The sequence below is a fragment of the Sceloporus undulatus genome, chromosome 2, assembly GCF_019175285.1.
Source record: "Sceloporus undulatus isolate JIND9_A2432 ecotype Alabama chromosome 2, SceUnd_v1.1, whole genome shotgun sequence".
In the NCBI taxonomy this organism is placed as follows: domain Eukaryota; kingdom Metazoa; phylum Chordata; class Lepidosauria; order Squamata; family Phrynosomatidae; genus Sceloporus; species Sceloporus undulatus.
The window spans coordinates 168584498-168610312 of NC_056523.1; the positions used below are offsets into that span (position 1 = coordinate 168584498).

The 25815-nt window shown below is 42.7% G+C and overlaps 1 protein-coding gene across 1 annotated transcript in view; it reads right to left on the bottom strand.

Annotated features, from left to right (window-relative positions):
* The window catches only part of LOC121920449 (interleukin-23 subunit alpha-like), a 14339-nt gene extending 2081 nt beyond the window's left edge, over nucleotides 1-12258 (bottom strand). Inside the window, exons 1-3 of the mRNA XM_042447589.1 lie at nucleotides 12082-12258; nucleotides 5344-5430; nucleotides 4775-4909 (exon numbers count right to left, since the gene is read on the bottom strand). Of these exons, the coding sequence (XP_042303523.1) occupies nucleotides 4775-4909; nucleotides 5344-5430; nucleotides 12082-12258 (399 nt within the window). The remainder of the gene's footprint in view (nucleotides 1-4774; nucleotides 4910-5343; nucleotides 5431-12081) is intronic.
* Between the last annotated feature and the right edge of the window lie 13557 nt (nucleotides 12259-25815).

Genomic DNA, 25815 nt, shown 5'->3' on the forward strand with positions numbered 1-25815 from the left:
TGGCCTCCTCCCGGGGTTTCGGAGGTGCGTATCTGCGCACCGCCCCGGGAGTGCCGCCCACGGACTAAGGAGCACCCCGCTGCTGCGTACCTGCGCAACTGCGCAGGGTTATTGCTGTGGGAGGCTTAGATTGGCCCTGGGAGCAGAGGATGCCTGTAGTGGCTAACCTCTGCTCCTTTAGTAGCCATAGAGGGGTGGGGGGAGGATAGGGATGCGGGGGATGCCTGGGCCGGGGATAACACCTTGGCGGGCGGAGCTCCGATTGAGGTTGTGTGGGGCAGGGGGAGGTATGGTGGTGGGAGAAGGGACTTCCGTTCCAGGGGAAGGCGTGATCGATGCATCATATCTATCTCGCCTTCCTGTCCCCCTCCCAACCTGATGGACCTGAGGGTCACTCCAACCGTGCCACAAACCCTGTCGCTGCTCCTGTGCAATGCCAGGTCGGTTAACAATAAGACCCACATCCTCCAGGATCTACTGGAGGACTCTAAGTGTGACCTGGCTTGCATTACCGAGACCTGGCTGGGGCCTGAAGGGGATGCTGTGTGGGTTCAGGCCCTGCCTGCTGGGTTTTCGGTGAAGGACCAGCGCAGGTTAGGTGGGCGGGGGGTGTGTGGCCTTGGTACATAGGAACACCGTGTCTCTCACCAGGAACCACATCCGACAGACCTCCTATATCGAGTGTATTTACCTGACCCTAAAGGCTAGGGACAGTCTAGGGATTCTGTTAGTGTATCGGCCACCCCGTGCATTAGCGGACTCCCTTAACGAGCTGACACAGCTGGTCGCTGAGCTGATGTTGGAGACGCCCAGGCTTCTTGTCCTGGGTGACTTCAACATCTCCCTCACGGCCAGCCATGTTCCATCCAGTGCGGCTCGGGAATTCATGGATACCATGGCGGCCATGGGCCTGTCCCAGCTGATACAGGGTCCTACGCATTGCGCGGGTAATACTCTCGATTTGGTCTTCTGTACGGATGCGGAGAATCAGTGGGTGGAAATAGTCAATGTTTCCCCCCTGTCATGGACGGATCATTTCCTGGTAGAAGTGAAAATCAAGGCCTCTACCCAGATCCCCCCCGGGGGTGGTGGACCAGTTAGGATGGTCCACCCTCGAAGGCTGATGGAACCCGAGAGGTTCCAAGAAGCCTTAGAGGGGCTCACGGTTGGAAATGACGGCGACTCTGTTGATGCCCTCACCGGTATCTGGAATACCGGCCTTTTTAGGGCTATACACAGGATCGCTCCCAAGCGCCCTCTCAGGCCTGCTTCCAAACGTAAGCCCTGGTATACGGAAGACCTCCGGGCGAGGAAGCGGGTTCTGCGACGGCTAGAGTACCGTTGGCGGAAACACCTTTGCTTAGACGACAAGGCTCTCCTAGACCAACTGTTAGAGGACTACAGAGAGGCAATACGAGCAACAAAGAACTCGTTCTATGGTGCTCGTATTGCGTCCGCTGAGTCGCGTCCGGCAGAGTTGTTCAGGGTGGTCAGGGAGCTAACTCAGCTCCCTCCCGCCCCGAACCAGATCCTTGCACCTTCTAAGGCCTGCTGTGACTCGTTTAACGACTTTTTTGCAGATAAAACCTCTCGTATAAGCGAAGGTCTGAATGCCGACATTATCGCAGAACCTAGGGTAGAAGTGCCCAGAGCCTCCGTGGACTATGTTAAACTGGATCAATTTGAGTCGGTGAGTACCGAGGATGTGGACAAGATCCTCGGAAGTGTTCGGAAAACGACCTGCTCTCTTGATCCCTGTCCCTCGTGGTTAGCGGCCCAGGGGGGCCCGGCGGTAACATCCTTGTTACGCCGGATAATTAATACATCTTTAAGGGATGGGCGATTTCCATCGGATCTTAAATTGGCCATAGTAAGACCGATCCTAAAAAAGCCCTCCCTTGACCCCCTGGTACATAATAATTATCGGCCTGTTTCGCTGCTACCATTTTTGGGAAAGGTGATCGAGAGGGCGGTTGCGATCCAGCTTCAGGCGGTCTTGGATGAAACGGATTATCTGGACCCATTTCAAACTGGCTTTCGGGCGGGTTATGGGGTTGAGACGGCCATGGTCGCCTTGGTCGATGATCTCCGTCTGGGCATCGACAGGGGAAGCGTGTCCCTGTTGGTACTCTTGGACATCTCAGCGGCTTTCGATACCATAGACCATGGTATCCTTCTGGGGCGTCTCGCGGAGGTGGGGATCGGGGGCACTGCGCTCCAGTGGTTCCGTTCCTACCTCTCCGGGAGGTCCCAGATGGTGCAGCTGGGAGACGTGTGCTCCGATGAGAGGCCCCTCAAAACTGGGGTCCCTCAAGGGGCCATTCTGTCTCCCATGCTATTTAACATTTACATGAAACCGCTGGGAGAGATCATCCGGAGACATGGGGCGCGGGGTTATCAGTACGCTGATGACACCCAAATCATCTTCTCTATGTCTCCGACTGATGCAGTGACTGGGGATGGTGTCTCTCCTCTCGTGGCCTGTCTGGAGTCAGTAATGGGCTGGATGAGGGAAAACCGACTCAAATTGAATCCAGAGAAAACGGAGGTACTAGTGATAGGTTCCCCTGGTCCAGGAATGGCGGTGGTTCCACCTGTCCTGAACGGGGTCACGCTCCCTGTGAAGGACTCCGTGCGCAGTCTGGGGGTGCTTCTTGACTCGTCGCTTCACTTGACTGCTCAGGTGAATGCGACGGTCAAGAGCACTTGTTATCAGCTTCGGCTGATTCGCCAGCTGCGCCCATACCTGGCCCAGAGGGACCTAAAACTGTTGTACATGCTCTGGTAACTTCGAGACTGGATTTCTGCAACGTACTCTACATGGGGCAACCCTTATACCAAACTCGGAAGCTGCAATTGGTGCAAAACATGGCAGCCCGGCTGGTCACTGGCGCTCCCAGGACCAGCCATATAACACCAGTACTAAAAGATCTCCATTGGCTGCCCATTCGCTTCCGAGCTCAATATAAGGTGTTGGTAATTACCTATAAAGCCCTAAATGGCTTGGGCCCAGGATACCTACAGGACCGCCTCTCCCCATACATTCCGCCTCGCACCCTCAGAACTTCCGGGCAGCAGCTACTGAAGGTGCCTGGGGCTAGATTAGTCTCCACCACTCGGAGGACATTCTCCATAGCTGCCCCAGCCCTTTGGAATGCACTGCCCACAGAGCTCCGCTCGTCCACCACCCTGGCCCAATTTAGGAAGGACCTTAAAACCTTCCTATTCCAGCAGGCATTCCCCGAGTAAATATCCTGTGGGCCTCCCTCCTCTTTCGTGGCCAAGAGGTTGGGCTTTGGGGCTTTTACTATTGGTTTGTTTTTAATGTGTTTGTTTTTATTATTGTAACAGTTTGTATTTTTAATATGTTGTGAGCCGCCCTGATCGGAGGAAGGGCGGCATATAAATAAAAGTTTTATTTATTATTTATTTATTAAACCATTACATCACCAGCTACCACTTAATTCAAATGTCTGCAGATCTCTCCTCCCTAATTTCATCATGCAACAAGTCATGTTCTCCTGCTTGTATGCCCCATAACCCTCAAACTTGGTTTTTGAAACTTCTTCCTTGATAATCAGTGTCAAGCTTGCACACATTTTTGTATGTGTCTGTCACAAGGGCTAAATAAGAAAATACCTGTAGTACATTAATATGGAATTTGGAATTTCTCTAAGAGGCAACACAACTACATTTGCTTAAGGTATTAACCATTGGACATGGACTGGCTGATTTGGTGACCTTTATGATTGGGTTTTTATTTTTATTTTGTTTTGACTGCTTAAAACCCAACATTAACAGTCAATATAGACTTGCAAAAATGTCTGTTCCATTCCATTTTAAACTTATATCCTGCCTTTCTGTAACTCACATTTAGAGTGGGCTGCATAGATCATATGCACACTTGTTCTGAGGAAGAGATATGTGGTTGAAGTAAACTAAGTAGCAAGGCAAGAGCTTTTAGATGCTCTGTGTGAGTTTGCAAATCCTAGCGCCTTTGTTGCATCGTAGAATATTTCCCTGGTTGAGGCAAGACTATAGGGAAAATCAAAAGCACAACAGAAGAAAACCAAGAGGGTAGGTGACATGCAGAAATGACTTGCACTGAAGTGGACTGTTGGTTCTAGATAGCTTAGCTCTGGCTCTGGCCACATCAGAAATGATTAATCCAAATAAATGGACTTCAGTTCCCATTATCCCTAGTCAGCATAACCAGTGATCCAGGATTATGGGAGTTGTAACATCTGGACAGCCACATATTCCCCATCCCTGATATACTTATATATATATTTAAATGTTTTGCCCTTTAGTTTATTCTGCACCTCCAGCTAATGCAGGACAAGATAGTCTTTCATTGGTCTACTCTCCATTGTGGTCCACACTGTCTTATTGTGCAGCTGGCCTCGGCCTAAGTCCCACAGAGCCTGTTCCATTGCTATGTCCTTCATTATCCCTTTGGCTCCAAGTTGCATTCCACACCAGACCAATTTGGAGTGAAATCAAAGTGAGCTTGGAAGCAATTTCTGTGAATTCGCTTGTTACCGAATTCACCAAAATGAGGAGTCACTTTGGATTCAACTGTGGAAGCCCCACGGAACAACCCCTCATAGAAAGCAATCATGTGTGGTAATACATCATGTTATCGCATGAATTCACATCATTGGACGGCAGTCACATCGGATCAGAGCTGTAAAAACCTCCGTGTGATAAAGCCCATTGATTTACACCACTTTGTGATCCCACCAGCCAAATCCCTTCTGTTCCATAGACCTACCTTTAGAAGGGGCAGCTGAAGCAAGGAATTCAGGACCTTTTGGAGTTCCGTCGTCATCATTACCTCTGAGTCATCAAACATGACCAGGAGGTTATGATAATCATGAAGTCCCTTGCTGATTTTTGTCAGGCAGTGCTAGGAAAAACAGAATAAGAATCAAGGGTCATTTTATTTTAGTTTAAATGCCAGGCACACCACCTAGTTAAATGATATGGTAACATCATAGGGTGAAGCATTGCTGAAACTGAAAGTAAGCTGAAAGATTGTGGACCACTAATATTTGTAAACTTAACCTTGATTGTAGGTTAACTCTCAAATTAATGAAGCCTGAGGACAAATTTAAACAACAACAACAATACAAAAACCTTTAGATACACATCTAGCAGAATGCCCTGTGTCATTTCAAAGATTGACATATATGCCATAATGAATGTGTTAGCTTTATCATGTAACCAACTAGCAGGGCCACCCCTCCAACATCATTTTGCTCAGCTTTTTTGCTGGGTGGTGGTGATGGTGGTATTAATTATCAATATAGCTTTTTAAAGATGATTTAAAAAAACAATTACCATCTTATTTGTGGTGGTCAAGGAATCTGGATCACAGGAGTCACTGCATTCAATTGGCTGGGGAAACTGGATGGTTGTGTTAAACACCTAGGGAGTAACAGATACAATGAATGGAAAGGTGTACTTCTAGTTTGCTTGGAAAGCAGTCTAATCCTGATAAAATTAAACTGTCAGCCTATATGCTTACTTTTTTCTTCTTCTTTACCTTCTGTCTTCTATGCATTCACCAGCACCTCCCATTTTTTACAATCACCCATAAAGCCCCTTGCCTCCCATTCAATTTTTGCTGGCCTCTCCCAAAAATTGTGGCTGGGTTGAGCCTAGATGACCTTTCACACTAAACCATTGTAATTTTAGGACTCCATTTTAGCTGCTGAGTTTTATACTTTTGTTTTAGAAACCCTAAGATTCTTTGCACACTGCAGCACACACACACACACACACAGAGAGAGAGAGAGAGAGAGAGAGAGAGCTTACAAAAAGCAATGAAGAGGTAACAGCACAAATTATAGGAAGTAACAGCAATGGACTGCTTTCCAAAACATTGACTAACAGGTCTGGATTGCTTTTAAAGAGTATTTTCCTCCTGTTTCTCAGCTTTTTCTCAGCATTTTATGTCTTTGGGAGCATTGTTCTCACTGGATTATGCTTGCTACACGCCAGCTATGAGAAGGGCGGGCAAAATGAGGCACTGCACCCCAAATATGTGTCTTTTTCCTTCACCTCATCCCAAAAGAATCCTGTGAACTCTAATGTCCATCTATATATCCCTTGTGCTGACAGAACTAGAACTCTCAAGGTTCCCTGAGAAGAAGGAGATGCATGGGCAGCCAGGCAGGACAATTCTGAGCAGTTAAGAACCTCTTCCGTATTGCTCCTTCTCTGCTTGACATTCTCCTTTTCCCCATCCTCACCCCAAAGCTGGTTTGGAGGGTCCCTATTTGTGTTTGTTTGCATGTGATTGCAGTTCTGTCCTGTTAAACCAATTTACATCAGTTAGGTGGACCTTGTCAAAGTTGTCAAGCTGGAATGTGTCCAGAACAGGGTGACCATGCCCTTTGAGGAATGACTTATGGGACTGGGTATGTTTAGTCTGGAAAAGAAGAGACTGAGAGGTGATATGATAGCCATATTTAAATATCTGAAGTGATGTCATGTAGAAGATAGAGTGAATGTGTGTGACTGCTCTGTTTTTGTTGTTCTGTGCCTTCAAGTCATTTCTGACCCTAAGGCAAACCTCTCATGGGGTTTTCTTGGCAAGATTTGTTCAGAGGAAGTTTGCCATTGCCTTCCCCTGAGGCTGAGAAAGTGTGACTTGCCCAAGGTCACCCAGAGACTTAGAAATGGAGCAGTGGATTCAAATTACGAGAAAATAAATTCCACCTAATATTAGGAAGAATTTATTTACTGTAAGAAGTGCTTGACAGTGAAATAGATTGTCTCAAATGCTCCTTTTTTGGAGATCTTTAAACTGAGGTTGGCATGGCACATTTCACTGCAAGTGTCCCAGTTTGGCAGGCACAGTCCAGTTTACTCCTCTGTCACTCACTTCTTCAGCTGCTTTTTAAATGCCCAGTTTCTTTTTCCTGCATTCTCGTTTTGTCCTCAACTTACTGTACTTACTCATGTAGAAGTCTACAAATCTTTGTCAAAAAAATGACCCCAAAAAGCTGGGTTGACTTATCCACGGGATAATGTTAGTAGTGTACAGTATTTTAACTCTTCTTCTCTGAGTAGAAAGACAAAAGGTTAGAGCTTAGTTCATCCTGGGAGCACCTAAAGGAAGCACCAACCCCCTCTACTCTTTCCACCATATTGCTGCTTCTGGACTTTTTGAATGCTTCAGTGGGAAAATGGCAGTGGTGGCACCTCTTTGGTGCTTCACCTTATAAGAGTACCAAGAGGAATCAGGTTTAGAAGGATCTGAATAAGACATTTCTGTATGAAAACAGTAAACTTCGTTCTTTACATCCTTTGTTGCATGTCTCTAAATTTTATCCTCGATTTATCCACAAGTCATACCAAAATCCATAATTATGGTCCCAAGACTTGCCCTCGACTTATATATGAGATCACTTATAGTCAAGTATGCACAGTTATTGCAAACTGAATTTGCACTCAATTCACTCAGGCGAAGTGAGAAGAAAGGAACCTTGCCCTTCCCAGTAAGCACAGTCAAAAGCCTCTCCTAGGTTGTGTGTTCTTTCTCCTTAATAACATTTGCTATCTTGACCACCACACTCTGGTGTTGCTGGGCCACAACTTGTGTATTCCCGCATGGCAAGGAGTTGGACTAAGATGGTCCTTGCAGTCCCTTCCAATTCTAAGATTTTATCATTCTAGGCTTCCTGATTTATTCACAGGACATTGGTCTTTAAATGGTGGGCTGAGCTATAGGTTGCCCACAGTCTAGTGAGAGTTGCATCAGTGGCATTGGTGCTATTTTGTGTATAAACTAAAAGCATAGTAGTCATGTGGTCCATCAGAAAATTCCAAAATGGAAACTTGGGTAATGTCATCTTTAGGACCAATGAAATGTTGCAATGATGACAAAGCTTTAAAGTTGTGCCTATGTATGTGTGAAAGAAATTTGTTAAGATATCATTGGATCCTGTACTGGGAGAAATGTGGGATATAAACAGGGATGATGGGAGATGCAGCCCGACAATGTCTGGAGGGCCACATGTTCACCAATGTTGATGTAGTACCTCATCCTTAACAACAATAACATCACACAGTTGCAAATTAATTTGAATACATTACTCCTCTGCACTCTTGAACAATATTACATCAGAGTTGTTTTTTTGGGGCTTTTTTTCCCCCTCTCAAGCATAAGGGCCAATGATGCTGCAATATTAGAATATTAAATAGAGAGAGGAAAAAATCAGAAATTGCATCACATCATGTCACATGGAAGAGAAACAAGATTGACTATGATACTTTAAAATACGTAATGTGTGTGTAGTAGAAGGGGGAGAACTTTCTTTAATGCAAAATGGGTTGATTTTTATTCATATTAGTGGTGAGGATAATTTGAATAACTGGTTGCCATTTTAAACAGATGATTTTATATGAAAAAATATGGGAAAAACTCCTTAGAAAAATATTGCAGTATGGTTATTACTTTTTCATATGCTTGGATTTTTCTTGTTCCTCATTATGACTGAATTGGGAATTCAGATCTAAATGGATAACTGTGAGTGCATAGTTGGTAATCCAGATTAGGTAATGTGGGGTTGGATTCAGAATAGGGCTGTAATGCAAGACATTTTTACTCAGAAGTAAATTGTACTGAGTTTCGTGGAGCTCATTCCCAGGGCTGTGTAGGACTGCAGTCACCACGAATAGTGTGTCCCACAGATTTCAGGAAGACCTTTGTTCAAATGGCTTTGTCTGGACTAGCCCATAGAGTCTAAGAATGGGATTTTGCATCGGCATTAGGACTCATCTCAGTAACTGTCCCTCCTGTAAAGTCTATTATTATTATTATTATTAACCTTTATTTATAAAGCGCTGTAAGTTTACACAGCGCTGTACATCAATTTTTTAGTCAGACGTCTTTAGACACCACTCTGGTCCTGCAGCCCCTTCTACTTTCGGCACCTTCCTAATCCTGTTCTTCAACCAGCCTCTGGTATATTGTTATTGATTATCATTGTTGTTGTTTTATTTATTTTATCCCTATATCATGAAATCTCAGGAGAGCACACAAGTGACATAACTATAATTAGATTAAAACAATTTACAGCAATTTAAATAGAGTCCTTTAATGGAGTTTTTTTGTTCTTGAAAAAAGAGGGATACCAGTATTATAGGGTTTGATGCTTAGAATATAAATTATTATTTAAATTGGAAAGAGGAGAAACATAGAAATATATCTAAAATACAGTCTGAGAGAAGTGGGAAGTCATTTTCTTTTAATGAAGGAAGAGAAATGGGGGGGGTGTGCTTGTCAGTGTGTCTGTTTTTTGTGTATTAATGTTTATGTATTTGTGTGTGTATGCAATTTCTTCTTTTGGGATATTGGATAAAATTATTTTAATTTTTTAAAGCAATTTAAATAGACAAAACCACATTGAAAAAGCTGACAAGTTAAATGCAGATTAAAGAAGGTTAAAACAATTTTAAAATATGGGCCATAAACTTTTTGCAGCAAATCGGTTAGGCTGCAGAAGCCCTAGTGAACAATCATGTCCTTATTTGGTGCCAAAAAGAAGCCAGTGCTAACTGGGCCTCATGGGAATGGCATTATAGAATTAGGGTACCATAACTGAGAAGGCCCTTTCCCATGTCCTTAAGACAGTATATTGACCTCATTGGTGGGACACAGAGGAATCTCCCCGTCTTGCCTCAAGCATTGATAAGGAGAGGCATCCCTTCAAATATCAAAACGGGGGAAATAATCATATGCAATTGAGAAAATAAACCCACTTCTTCAACCAAGATGCCCCACCACCAGCAACAAAAGTAAATAACTGAGCTACAAACTTCCTTAATCCATAAGAACCAAAAAAGGAACCTTTGTGGACCAGGCCAATGCCTTTCTAGATCACTTTCCACAAGGCCCTAGCTAGCAGTATACACTCGCTCCTCCATATTTGCGGCTTTGACTTTTGTGGATTTGATTATTCATGGATTTTATTAATATGTTCTCTCTAGGAATATCTAGATCTTCCAGCACAATTCTATGGTCAGCTTTAACCAAAAGTCGCACTGAAGCACCTAGAGATTCCTAGAAAGAACACTCCACTAGACATCTGTAGCTCCTCCAGTGCATTTCTATGGACAATGTCTGGCAGATGTTGACCACAAAATTGCACTGAAGGACCTAGGGATTCCTAGAGAGTTGTTCTCTCAGCTAAAAACATAGTGCTTTTGTTATTTGTGGTTTTTCCACATTCACAGGGGTCCTGTGCCCCTAAACCCAGCAGATGTGGAAGGATGAGTGTGTAGAAAGCTCACAAGCAGGATTGTTGTTGTGTGTCTTCCAATTTATGGAGACCCTAAGGCTACTCTATCACAGAGGTTTTTAGGGCCAAGAGTGCGTGACTCACCCAAAGTCACCCAGCAGGTTTCCATGGCTGAGTGGGAAATCAAACCCTAGTCTCCAGAGTCAAAGTCCAGTGCACAAACCAGCACGCCACACTGGCCCCCAAGCAGGATTTGTTATTGCGTGCCTTCAAGTAATTTTTTACTTATGGCGACCCTGAGGCGAACATATTGTGGGGTTTTATTAGCAAGATTTGTTCAGAGTTCGTTTGCCATTGCCTTCCTCTGAGGCTGAGAGAGTGTAAGTTGTCCAAGGTCACCCAGTGGGTTTCATGACCGAGCCAGGAATCAAACCCTGGTCCCCAGAGTCGGAGTACAAATTGCTACGCCATGCTGAATATGTGAGTGCAATAGCTTTCTCTCTCCACTCCTCATAGACAGAACAACCCCTTCATATCAAGTCTGCCTTCAAGCTCGAAAGTAATGAAGTAAAAAACACAGTTACCTGTAACAATTTTTTTAAAAACTGTGTTGTGAAGGTGCAGCAAAGATGTGACAAAAGTTATATTTCAAAAAGTAACTTGAAGACTCAAATGTAATACAACCTGTAGGAATGACATCTTCTTTTTCTAACTACTTTTAAAGGACCTTTTAGAAGTATTTTGAGGAGAAGTTTTCAAGTTTTATACTGCTCTGTCATCAGTCTTAAGGGTTTCTTTGTAAAGAATGAGAAACATTTTTTAAATGCAGCCAGTTAGTTTTTTCCAACTAATTATTTTCACAGCTAATGCAAAACAATTAACTATTTTTTACAAGACCCTTAATCATGTGAATGAATTACTTTTAAAAAGTAACTTTTCAAGCTGCAGTTAGCCCATTCACCCATCTGGCTCAGGACCAACTTGTGATACACAGATTCAAGGATTCATGGACCCTGATGGAGGGAGTATGAGTTTTCTAACACATTATTCCTCCAGACCTGCAATTCCAATCTATACTGAGCCCATCATGCCTCCAATTTGGTGGTACAATTATGGACATCTCCCATGACTATGCATTACTTTCTGCAATGCATTTCTGTATTCATGAATTTTGTGAATAGCGTCTGTTCTAATTTGGATTTCTGTATAATCAATGCTGCCTCTAGGAATAAGGAGAAATGAAGATACCAAAGACCAGTACATTGAAAGCATGTCTTCCAGCCTTGAGATACTGTAGCCCTTGCCCTCCAACTCAGTTTGCTGATAGATGCTGGGTCACGAGGTACTGTGCCTACAAATTAACTTGTTTAAAATACAGGTTGACCCAAAGTATATCTGAATGACAGGCACCACTTTTTTGACAAGGCTCCATCAGAAGGACTCATGGGATTTGCAGTTTGGTGGAGGTACATAGAAGGAACTAAGGTACCCTAAGAAAAGAGAGACTGTGGGTGATATTAGCTTAATTCTCTAATGCAGCTAGAAATTCAGGATTGCTTGGAAGCCATAGTCCTTGAGAAGAGAACTAGGGTATTCTCCAACAGAGAATTCCAGGTACCTCAACTACAAATGCCAGCACTCCATCAGATGGAGCCATGACATTTAAAGTGGCATTGAATTGCTACAAGTGCATAGCAGAGATACATTTCTGGAGATGTAGAAGCCCAGGGTTCTCCCTTTTCTCCTTAATCCAGGGCCCATGGGCCTGTTTTCAACCTAGGGCCACTTGTGTTCATTGAAGAAGACAACAAATTTGGTTTTTACTCACCTCTGGCTCCCTGATATCCAGCTTCTCCAACTGCCTGAGGATCTCATATGAAGCATCTTTACCATGCTGCCAAACATTGTTGGTTTCTCTGGGCAATGTCATCCCTCTAGAAGCTACAAAGAGCAACAGGAGGCCAAGAAGGCACCTTCCTAAGTGGTTCCTCAGGTTGTGCATCATCTCTAAGGGAGTCAGGCTGAGCCAATGATGATGGAAGGTGGTGGTGGAGGAAGACTGGGAGACTGAGGAACCAGGATCCATATTTATATGTGTTGCTGCTGCTGCCACAGGTGACTAAGGCCATGAGTGGGGATTTCCCCCTCTAGGCTGACAGGTGGGGGTGGCACTCCATGGCAGTGATGTCAGGGAGGCAGCTCTTCACTCCAGCCAGCAGGTCCCCATCTCTCTGACATCCACTGGAAAAGCAGAAATGATACCCATTTTCTGGGCTCTCCGAGGTGGAGTGTTGTGGGTAACCTCAGAGTAAAGCTCATTTGCCTAATGGTTCCCCACGTTTAGACACCGGCAGCTCCAAGAAGGGTGATGGCTAAGTCACAAATCTCCCTTTCCTCTCCCTACCTGCAAAAATCCCAAAGTGGTGTTTCTTGCCTCATCTCAAACCTATGTCAGAAGATGGTCTAGGAATGGCCTCCCACACCCCCTTCCCTGAACCCAGAGCTTGGAAATGGGACTTGTTGGAATACAACTCCCAGAATTCCCCATTTGGGGAGCTGTAGGATAAAAGAAAACTTTCCCAAACTCTGGCCCACCATTCTCACCCCTGCAAGGTGCTAATGGCTAGGAGTAACGGCCCTCCTTATTTCTGTTATTTATATTCCTATTTTCATTGCATCTTTCTTTCCAATAGCCTTAGCTGGAATCCTGTGCACACTTATTCAAGAGTAAGCCGCACTTGCTTCAGTAGGTCTTAGGCTGCACCCACACTGCAGAAACAGTCCAGTCGATACCGTTATAACTGTCATGGCTCCAAAATGGTAGTTTGGTATTTGAATAGTCAATAAAGTACCATTCCCAGAATTCCATAGCAGTTGCAGAGGTATCAAACCAGATTATTTCTGCAGTGTGGATGCCACCTAAGACCCACTGAACCAAGTGGGGCTTACTTCTCAGCACTCATGTCCAAGATTGCATCATTAAGCTATATAATCTTATATATCTGGCCTGGGAAGGAGTGAGAGGACATGCCCAACGCCATCGATCCTGGCCTCGATTAAGAAAAAGAGCCCTCCCTCCAGTCCATCTGCCTTGGTCCAGGCCTCAGAGGGAGAGAAGAATGCTGGACCTGATCCCCTTCCCCCCTCACCATTCCCTTCTCCTTTTGTGTCGTGTCTTTTTAGATTGTAAGCCAGATGGCAGGGAACCGTCTATTATCCCCTCTGTTGTAAACCGCTCGGATTCCCAGTGATTGGGCGGCATATAAATAAATCCTATTATTATTATTATTATTATGACACATTTTTGAATTGCTTGAAGTTGTCTTAAACTGGCCTGGTGTTAGTTCTACAGTGGACATGTTTATTTTATTATTTATTTATTTTATTTATATGCTGCCTTTCTCCCAAACTGGACCCAAGGCAGCTCACAAAAGGTAAAAAAGGATATCTCCAATGGAGATATACGTCTTGTTCACCAACACTAAATAACATAACATAACATAACACTCAGTGAATCAACATGCAGTGTTTAAATTATGATCTACAGTGCAGCAAGAGGTGGCATATCAAAGCAGTGCATCCCTGGGGTGGGGAGGTATGGGGAGTGTGGGCCATACCAAGTGACACCCCAGAAGACAGGGGTCATCCAGTTGGCCATCCTCACCTTTGGTGCAAGAGGGATGAGTGTGATCATGCCAGCTGCTCTGTCACAGGGCTTTCTCCCTGGGAAGGAAGCCTGGTGATGGAGGAGAAGGGTGGTGCGTGCCCTTTCTGTCCCCTACCACTGCTTCACTTGCCCTGCTTTGACTCCATTAAAATCACACATGCCTATTTTAATTTGAACTCAGAGTTGTCTTAAAAGCCACAACTTTCGCCACCTGAAGTCACAGCAGTACAAAAGGGCATTTCTACCATGTTCACATGCTCACTATATCAGATTATCTTAGGTCACAGGACTGCAGCAGATGCAGGCTCAAACCCCCTCCAGCATGCATGCAATGACTCGGTATGCATGCATGGTACCTTACCATGGTTCCTTTGTAGCAAGTTACTAAAAAAGTAGGTCTGCTCAGGAGTAGATCATACTTTCTACCATGAGGGGCTCGCTGCCAAGGTCAACACAGTGCAAGCTTCCTGCACTTCTCTCTTCCAAATTAAGTACCATTGAGTTCAATCTGATATCCTCCCAGGGGATGTGTGAATGTTTACAGATTGGGAAAATGTGGTGAGTAAAATTACTTTATAAATAATTCAGGGACGTAGCCAGGATTTTAGGAAGGGGGGGTCCAGGCTAAGTGTCACCATTATATTGGGGCTTGGGTGAGGTGGCGCAGCAGCATGCACCATTCATTTTTCTAACGGAAGGGAGGGGTCCGGACCCCAAGAACCCCCCCCCCTTGGCTACATCCCTGAATAATTGTAATTTTACCTTTGATTGCAATTGAGATTGGATAAATTCCTTCTGGTTTGAATGGTACAGATTTTAGGCCAGGGTCACTTGTATATGATACACAGAAGGCAATGGTACATCAAACGCACACAACTTTTAAACTGTGATTACAGCTTGGAAAAGATGCCTTTTGCAATACTTATCGCACAATGCCACCTCTGACCCATAGATGCTGTGTCTCCAAATCATGTTTAGAGTGTCCTTTTTCACTGATGGGCAAAACCCGTGAATGATTTTCCAATCATGCTAGTCCTAAGGTGCAAAATGTCACTGTTGAGGCATTTCTAGTATTGGCAGTCACATGGTATCAATGTGTCCTCTTCTTCTCCTGTCCTCCCTCCCCCTCACTATTCCCAAGCAGGCTGGTTGCCTTTATTTTGTTTTTTCAATTTCTTTCCTTTAGAAAAACAGCTAAAACTTAAATTGAATTAGCAGAATTCCAGAATTGTGTAAAAAAGTTAAAATACAAATGCAATAAAAATTGCTGAAAAGCATAGGGCAGGGAGGTGAGCTTAAGGGGAAGTCTGGAAGAGAGTGTGATGGAGGCAGCAGCTCCAGTCACACAACTGTAAAGACATGCAATTGCAAAGACATGCGATCATGGCTGCTCTGAAATTTGCATGTTTTGGGTTTTTTTAAACTGATGTGATTGCTGAGAGAACCAGGATTATGTGGTAATGTTATAAGTCTCTGTAACTAACCCAGACCAATCTACTAACTGACATGCATATAATGCATATAGCACTGACAATGTGCCAGGCATGCTATAAAACACAGAAGAGGGGGACCTTATCTAAATGCACGGCAATGTACATTGATAGGAAAAAGGGGGAGATTGGGAAGGAAGGAATGAGAGGTAATACAGTTAAGAAAAAATGTCTAGGGTAAAGCTCATGGTGAGAGAAATTTATGCATGATGTTGAGAATGGCTAAATGGCCATTGTTCTCCTTTCATGATGCTAGAATTTGAGATTACCCATTGACTGGAATCAAAAAGGTTTTCTTCACACAGTACACAGTACACTTTCAGAAACTCACTGTGATATGATGGGAGAGAGGTCATTGCTTTGCTGGCTTTAAAAGGGGTTTAAACAAACTAATGGAGAAGTGTTATCAATATAAATTAGCCCTAAATAGACCCTCTGGATGTATGTGACTATATCTCCATAAAACAAGTGGCTGAAGCATGAACATGCTTTAGGGAAGAACTATCAAACCTGTTCATGGAAGTGCCAGAAACATCCAGTAGACTTATGGCTACTCCATATCCCCCTTTTCAGAGCCAAAAGTTCTGTCCAAGCAGATTTTTTAAATGTCTGAGTTTTCTTAACAAGGTCTGTATTGGAGAGAGAAAAATTCTTAGGTAGTAGAACTCTAAGGAGAAAAAAGAGAGACACTAGGTAAAGGCAGAGTAAAAAGTTCCCAAAGCAGCCAGCCTCAATATTATTTTTGATAATTTGAGTACACTTCATTTTGCAATCAGGAATTGAAAATGCAAATGTAACCAGATCAATTAGTGGCTTTATTAAAGATTGGTCAATCATTAAAATATTATTTAAATACAATTAAGGTGAACAATATTTCGAGTAGCAACTATCACAGATTATCTATGATGTGCACTGATGCAATTCTATAGTGTGAATAACAAATCCGCAATTCACGAGTGAGATGATGCGCTAAAAAAAGGGACATCACTCTGAATGATCCCTGAAAGTGATTGATGGTTTGAAGTAATCAATTGGTAAATGTGTCATCTTTTTTGCTTTTCAAAATATAGTAATCCTAAACAGTTTGCTATGAGAAAGAGGGTGCTAGATTTACTAGATTCGATCTTATGTCATCTTATGTCCTCTAATGAAGGTAGTCTAGGAGGAGGTACAAAGAGCCTAAGGCAAGCCAGTGCTTGGGAAATGGGTGGGTTTTGTTTTTGTTTTTCCCCCACCACAGTTCTTTGAATGTCACAGTCAACATGGACATCTGCAGTCTTTAATAAGAGATCTCCCCAACTCTGATGGTGCTCCAGGGGACAGGAGTTGCTGAAAAAGTAGAAGTTCTCAGATCTGGCCCTGGGGCTCAGCCCATTCCACAGCAAAGAACTGCTGAGGCCTAGTGGCACATTAATTTAGCTACAGCTAAAACTGGAGGCACATATATTGTTCACATTTGTAGCATGAAAGAGTCCAAATTACTATTGGGTGAGAGCCCATCTTTCTGAAGAAGGCAAGCCAAGAGTCATGGATGCTTTAGGTACATGGCACATATACTTTCTTTGTAAAATTAAATGTTCTTTTGCAGCACACTAATGTGCCCTGATGTAGAGAGCTAAATAATTATACACTGGAATCATATATGATCTATTAACTTTACTTATACCTAGCTATGTAGCAGAAGTGCTAAGAAACTCTTTTACTGAAATCCAGATTCCCATAATGGGACACCAGCAATAGCACTCATGGTGCATCAGTGAAGAATGCACATCTGTTTACAATGCACATCAGAGCACATCACACACCAATGTGTGTTACACACTGATGCACATCAAGCAGCATGTGCCTTGGGTACTTTGACAGCATTGCTGTGTAGTAATGTAACAGTGCCCTTCTACTAAATATAGCAGAATAATCTATGCAGCTGTGCAATTCTAATACCCACAGAAATAAAACCACTTATGAAGTCTTAAAACCCCAACAGGATTCCAGTAAGAGTTTCTAGTTATTGACACAACCTAGGTATTTTAATTGCTACTTACTAGTCATATCTAGTAAGCATTAATTCCACCCATTTAAAACAATCCATGTGATTTATTAAAAATAATGTGCTATGTTGTAATTTAACAGTAGCCCTCCACTGGATGCTGACATTATGAAAGTGCCCAGATCCTGTTTGTACCAATCATGTGGGCAAATTTCCTGAAAGACATGTCTATGTAATCATTCCACACTCACTCAGTGATGTTTCTGTGTTTGATAGCTAGTACAACTGACATAAGTATATTAACACAGGCGTGGGAGGAAGCAATGCAATCATGTCACAAAATATTTAGATATAAAGAAAGCTGGGGTGGGAGATGGTAGTGGTGTCAGATGTCAAAACAGCCCAATAGGGACTGAGCTTGCCCAGTGGGTATTAAGCTTGCCAAGTATCCCTTATTATAAGGGACATCTCTTATTTGAAAGCTGGAAACCTTGCTCCTATAGGGCTGGGTGCTGTCCCTTATATTATAGGATATTCCTTATGTGAGGGTTGCAAATCTTTTTGTGTTTATGTGTGTGTAATACAGACTGAACAAGATGCAAACAATAAATAAATCTTGTATTTTGTGGTGTGGTCCCTTCATAAAGGCAGAAATGTTTTCGTCAGGTAATTTATGAATGCAGACAATATTAATGTTGCAGAGAAATACATGACAGGGTTAATTAAATCAATACTTTCATTTGATGTTTAGGAGGAACACAAACTTGTTAAAAGTTGCTTCCTCATTATCCAGCCTACATGTCAGGACCATATTTTGGTATGATGACTGCATCTTATCACCCTACCTGTTCAACCTATATGTTCAACATATTGTAAGAAAAGCAGGCTTGGACATAGAGGGAAGAGGAGTGGAAGTAGGAGGAAGGAATAGCGACAATCTAAGATACGCAGATGACACCATAATACTAGCAGAAGACCGCCCAGATCTGGAACAACTACTAAGGAAGATCAAGGAAGAAAGTGCAATGGCAGACGTACTGTTGAATATAAAGAAAACAAAAATAATGACCATGGAGAATCTACAAATTCAACCTAGACAATGGAGAAATAGAAATTGTAGAAGAATTCTTATACCTGGAATCAAACATTGATAGGATGACTGGCAGGTGAACCTTGGTATTAACGTGTCTCTTCAAAAAGCTAATATGGTTAATTTTTCTCCTAAGCAAGGGTTTCACAGTCTCTACTGCTGATGGAATAAAGGTGACAAAGCAATGGAGGAGAGATGTCACAGTGACAAAGTCATGGGAGAAAAGGAGACATGAACAGAGAAGGTGACAAAAGAGTGACAGGTCACAAGTGGTTAACTTTCTGATGGAAATGATCCTCACATCCATTTAGCTTCCTCAAAGCATGTTAACTGTCTGTCCTTGTTCTCAGAGAGGCATCCTCCCTTCATTTCTCCTGGCCACATCCTGACCGACAGACCGCAGGCAGATTACTTCATCTCCATTAATGTCACCACGGGGGCTTCCCCTCAGAGCCGCTGGGAGTGGACCTGTTTGTGATGTTATTGTGGATAGGAGATAAGAAAGAGAGTCCAACAGTCATAGAAGGGAACTGGTGTAGGATGAAGGAAATTTAAATATGTTGTTAGAAAAACAAGTTGAAATAGCTACACAGACACTAAAGGGAACCCAGGAATGCCTTTCTCAGCATGAAGTCTAGTTTTTGGTTGGACATCAGATGATGTGCCCCAGAACCAGGACAAAACCTGGACAAATCAGGCCCCATGGCAACCAGATCAATCTTTTGTTGGAATCTGGCTCTTTTCCATAAAACTCACAAATTTGTTCCATGATTACTGCTGATTACAGTTTACTACCGATTACTGATATATAAATATATACAGTATCTGAGAGCCAGCATGTTATACAAGAAATGTTGTGGATTTGCTGATACTTATCACACACTGCAGTGCCTCCAACCCATAGATGTGATGAACTGGCCAAGAGAGTCCTCATGAGGCTGGGAAGTTACCGTAGCTAGTGTTATAATGTGTTAGTGTGCCAGGAAACCAGTGTCTCTGTTCAACCTACTGTTGATTGACTAGGGTTTGTGGATATACTCCAGTTCTGCTATTTCTCTTTGTAGTTTTTTGTTTTGTTTTGTTCAGGGACCGCTCTTCTGAGATCTGAAGGGAAACCCAGATGACTGCATAGTTAAAAATACCTTTTTCTGGTGCTATATGAAGGCTTTACAAAGATCCATTAGGCTGGAGTGGTGGAGGATGAATTGGGGGTGGGGTTCATGCCATTTAATGTAATGTGTTTTTTCCACCTGCTGACTTTATTATTATAATAATTTATTTTGTTGTTTGGATAACGTTTTAATGTTTTGTTTTTAGGCTGTTTGCAGACTTCCTTGCTGAAGAAGAATGGGGTGGGTTTTTGAAAGGAACAAACAAAAAATGACAAAATGGGGAAGCGATAGCAAGGGATAAATATCTCACCTTCACCAACCTCTGATATTTGCATTCACTTGAAGCTTGCAGGTAATATTATTAGCTAAAAACAGTCTTCACGGGTATTTGATTGGTGCTACAATCTCTGCACAACATTTGTTGTTGCTGTGTACCTCCAAGTCATTTTTGACTTGTGGCAACCCAAGGTTAATCTAGCATAGAGTTTTCTTGGCAAGTTTTTCAGAGGGGGCTTACCGTTGTCATTCTCTGAGGCTAACAGAGTGTTATTTGCCCAAGGTTGTCCAGCAGGGTTTTATGCCTGAGTGGGGAAATCGAATCCTGATCTCCAGACATAGTGACCAGGTGTCGTAACTATGAAGGAGGTCAAGGCAGCGTAAAATAAAGTACATTCTAGAAAAATGAAGGTCATTTCCAAATAAAAGCTAGAAACACTAAATATAAATTCATGTTTCTTAGTCATGCTCAAAATGGAGGACATTTTGAAATTCCTCCTGGACAGAAGTTTGAAATGTAGAACTGGTCCTGAAAAAGGAGGGCATCTGGTCACTCTGTTTCCAGAGCTGTAGTCCAACACTCAAATCACTACAAGTAAAAAAACATGACTTTGAAGCACACAACAACAACAACAACAACAACAAATGGCATGCAGAGATGAGCTGCTTTAAGTGGAGTCTCTGATGTTATTGTGGTTTGCTGGGGACAGCAAGAATGAAACAGGCACTTTTGGGCCATGATAAATTGCCTCTGCAAGTGCAGAATGAACTGTGGAGGACCTTCCTGGTTCTGCTTCTCTAATGGAGGTCACTGCCAAGTCCAGCTTGCTTGCTAGACACCAGGTTGGCCTGGTGGAGATTCCCCATGAAGTTAAGTGAAACCTATACCAGTCAGGGAATGCCCCTTGCTATTCTTCTGAATGATCCCACATTGCATAGAGAGGTACTGCACATAGCTATGAAATTCGCATGACACATTTTGCTGTCTCCACTGGCCAATTGCAACACTCTGCCTTTCCACGTGTTCCCTTTGTTTGAAAACATAGAGTGTGGGTGAGAGAGAGAGAGAGAGAAAGAGGGGGGGGGAGAATGAAGCAATTGCTTCAGAAACAACCACAACACCTTTGGGCAACACTGCTTGCACTACATCGCTTGCTTCAGTCTGACTTACAAAAGAATGGAGGAACTGGTGTGCTAATTATCATCTTGTCACTTTCAGTGACGTGTCAAAACAGTTGCAGAAGTGCTCATTATGCTAAAAATATTTTTTAAAGTAACAGCTCAACCTGTAATTAAGTATTTGTTCAATTGGTAATTAAGCACTTTTATTTTTATTTTTATGCTGGTGGAGGGTTGGGAATTGTGTAATTTTATGATTTACTGTATTATGTATTTTTATCTTTTTATTGTAACCTCAATCTGTAGGGAGAGGCGGACTAACAACAACAACAACAACAACAATAATTAATGGCTTTATTGCTTCCATGTTTTGTCCTGTCAGATATGACTTAGAATATTTTGGAGTTTAATAACATGAGAAATTCCTTGATTGATCGGATAAAAAGTTATCCCCAGGATGGGCAGCAACATCTAAGGCCTTTCAGGAGTTTTTGGACTATCAGTCCTAGCTAGTACAGTCAACCATTATGACTGATGATGGAAACAGTAGCTCACCAATATCGTGGGAGGAGGGATAAAAAATTTACCAGCATTGCAATAGACCTTTAACTGACCAAAAGTTGTAGACCAACAGTTTCAGAGAACTTCATGTTCCACACCTGAAACCCAACTAATTCAGCAGTCTAACTCCAACCAGACAGTGATTTATATGATGCAGACGGTTATTTCCAGTCGTTGTCAGCAGCAGATGATAATCAGTATATTATCTCCTAACTGGTGTTTGCATTTTGAGCAAGTATAAGTATTTACTATGGACAGGTTACTCTTGCCTTATTTTCCATTTCCATAGAGGAGTTGCTCCTGTCCCTTAATCATTTTGGTAACCCTTTTCTAGATCTTTATATGATATCCTTGATGGTGGGAATGGGGGCAGTGGCCAGAATTGTACACTGTATTTAACTGTAGTTGTACCATAAGGGAAATAAGATATTGGCAGATTTATTTTCTGTTCTTTTTCTAATTATGCCCAATGTGGAATTTCTCTTTTTCACTGCAGCAACACTCTGGTGGTTCAACAGTTTTATTGATGTATTCTTATCATCATAGCTGTTTTTTTTTAGTTTGTTTGTTTCTATTTTGTTTTTATATTATGATTTTATTACTTTTCTCTTTGGGGCCCCTGGTGGGCAGAAAAAATGATTTCTAAATACAGTACTTTAAATACATACATACATACATACTCAATGTGTATGTTAAAGTCAGGTTTTTTTTGCCGATTCCCCTAGTTTGAAATGTTCCTTTTGGGCTCTCCACAATGCTTTTTGGTTCTAGATAATTTGATGTCATCAGAAAATGTGGCCATCCCATTACACATCCCTAACTCAAAACAAGTTCAAAAGCACAGGAACCAATGCAGATCCTTGTAGGACCCTTACTACTTTCCATCATTCTTAGCTTCCTGTTCTTTCACTAGTTTGCTGTCCATAAGAGGGCTTATTTACTAAGGACATTACTACACACTGCTTTTAAACTGTGATTACTCCCGGAAAGAAGCAGCATTGGCCATAGTCATCACACAATGATGGCTCCGACCCATAGCTGCACCATCCCTGATCCATCCCTTTTCATTGACAGAGGAAACCTGTCAATGACCTGTCAGTCCCCAAGTGCCAAATGTTGCTCCCAGGGCAGTTGCATGATTATGAATCATGTGGTGTCAGTGTCCCCTCCTCCCAATCCCCCCCCCTCGCTATTCCAAATTACCTTTAGTAACTTTTTTAAAATTTTCCTGTCTTTTCTTTCTGTGTTTTGAATACAGTTAGGGTAGCAGAGTCCAGAACTGTGAGAGAAAGTGGAGAGATGAAAAACAAAACCTAAAAGGTGAGTAGGGCAGAAGGTAGAGAGACCCAGAAGGAGAGTGTGATGGGGGCAGCAGCTTTGGTCATGTGAATGAGAGAGGTGCAATGATGGCTGCATTGAGAATAGTATGTTCCCATTTTATTTTAGTAGTGTGACTTCCACAAGAATGGGGCTCATGTGGAAGAGTCCTTAGTTTACTCAGCAGTCCTTGGTGAGGCACTCAGTCAAAAGCCTTTTACAAGTCCAAGTAAACAATGTCTACTAGATCACTTTTATACATGTGTCGGTACGTTTGAAGAACAATAAAAAGTTAGCCAGACAACCAATAAACTATTGATTGTTTTCTCCATCTGTTATGATAATTTCATCATTCCCGGGATATAAAGACATTAAGCTAACAGACCTGTAATTTTGCAGGCCTCTTCCTGGATCCTTAAAAAAATTAATTAATGGTGTTAACATTAGCCACTTGCTGGCTGGCACAAAGACTGGTTAGTTCTTCCTAGGAGCTTGTTACATATTTCTGTTTGAAGATCCTGAGTTTGAGTTTGAGGTTTCTGAGTTCTTTAAAATATGAACTGGAGTTTGGACCTGGAGATCTGCTTGTTTATAATTTTTCAAAGTCAAGAACTTATTTTTGTTGTGATGTGTGCCTTTGTTTCTGACTTATGGCAACCCTAAAATGAACCTATCACAGGGTTTTCTTGGTAAGATTTGTCCAGAGGGGGTTTGCCGTTGCAACTCTAATCTCCTGGAGTCCTAGTACAACACTCAATCAATACTTGATGCTGGAACTCTTCTAAAAATAGAGGCTAAGGTATGAATATCTGTCATGCAACTTCTGTGGTAAAGATAGATTAAACTGATAAATTCATTTTCTGTGTAGTCTCCTATCCTACTCTTGTTCTCTTATAACTGTTGTCATCCAATAGATTGAAGGCCTGCTTAGCCAATTTCCAACGCCAGATATATTTTACAATTATTTATTGTTTATTGTTGGTCTTGATGCTATTAGCAATAGGCTTCTCAAGATTTTGTTTTTGGATCCCTGGTTTTCTAATGTCTCCAGGAAGTCTCGCATTCATATGGTGCCTTGGGTCATCTACTGGGAGAAAAATTGGGATTAAAATAAAATAAAATAGAGTGCAGACAGCCTTTGTTATTTGTGGGAGGGCTCAACAATAATTACTGTTTTAATATTTTTTAGAATCCAAAGACATTGCCATATTAGTCTGGAAAATCAGTATGCAAAAGGATCTTGTAGCTCTTTTGAGACGATCTGAAAGAAAGAAGTTGCTAGCATGATCTTTCATAGACTTTAGCCTACTTCCTCAGATGCATGTCTGGGCTTAGTGCTTGTTCATTTTTGTACTATTCTCATAATGTCTGACAAGTCCCAACTACATAGGAGTGTTTGGGCTTGTCTACATTTGCCCAAACCCCAAACTCATCCCATATCTGACATGATGAGTCCTCGTGATACATACACACAACAAATCCACTTCTTTAAGCCATTAATTCATTTTAACAGAAAATGCTGTTTACTCCAAAGTTTTCAGTAATAAACATGACATGAGGACAAATCAGGCTGAATCTGACAACACAGCTGCTCATGTGTCTACACATCCATTGCATCATCCCACTGGCCCATCCCCCTGGATGTTGCCATGGTGGTCTTGCTGGGCAAGCAGTGACTGTGAGATCCTGGCCTGTTTCGCTGCTGCCTTTTTTGGGGAAGGTGATCGAGAGAGTGGTTGCTTTCCAGCTTCAGGGGATCTTGGAAGAAACAGATTTTCTAGACCCATTTCAAACCGGCTTCCGGGCGGGCTATGGAGTTGAGACTGCCACGGTTGCCTTAGTTGATGATCTCCGTCTGGGCATGGATAGGGGAAGCATGTCCCTGTTATTGCTTTTGGACATCTCAGCGGCTTTCGATACCATTGACCATGGTATCCTTCTGGAACGCCTGAGGGAGTTAGGTATCGGGGGCACTGTGCTCCAGTGATTCCGTTCCTACCTCTTGGGCAGATTCCAGATGGTGATGCTGGGGGGAAATTGTTCTTCTAAAAGAGAGCTGACATCTGGCATCCCTCAGGGTGCCATACTGTCCCCCATGCTGTTCAACATTTACATGAAGCTGCTGGGAGAGATCATCCGGAGACATGGGGCGCGGTGTTATCAGTACGCTGATGATACCCAATATGTTTCTCTATGCCTTCGACTACTGCAGTGAGTAAGGATGGCATCTCTCCTCTGAATGCCTGTCTTGATTCAGTAATGGGCTGGATGAAGGAAAACAAACTCAAGCTGAATCCAGAGAAAATGGAGGTACTCACGATAGGTACCCTCTGGTCCAGGGAAGGAACTTTATCAACCTGTCCTGGACGGGGTCACACTTCTCCTAAAAGAAGAAGTTCGCAGTTTGGGAGTACTCCTGGATCCGTCCCTACAGTTGTCATCTCAAGTAGATGCAATGACTAGGAGTGCTTGATACCAACTTTGGTTGCGCCAACTGCACCCCTACCTAGAGCGAAAGGACCTTGAAGCAGTGGTACATGTTCTGGCAATTTCTCATCTTGATTTCTATAATGCGCTCTAAATGGAACCTTGTATCAGGTTCAGAATCTTCAATTAGTTCAAAATATGGCAGCCACACTGGTCACCAGTTCTTCAGGGTTTAACCATATAACACCTATTCTAAAAGATCTTCACTGGCTGCCGATTAGCTTCCAGGCACAATACAACGTGTTGGTTATTACCTTTAAAGCCCTACATGGCTTGGGCCTGAGTTACTTGCGGGAATGCCCCACACTCTCAGGACATCAGGGAAGAATCTGTTGGTATTACATACAACTAAACCAACTTCTACTTCTCAGAAAGCCTTTGGAGCAGGTGCTCCAAAACTTTGGAACAGTCTCCTGGAAGAGATCCATCTCACTACCTCCTTGGAGTCTGGAAAAC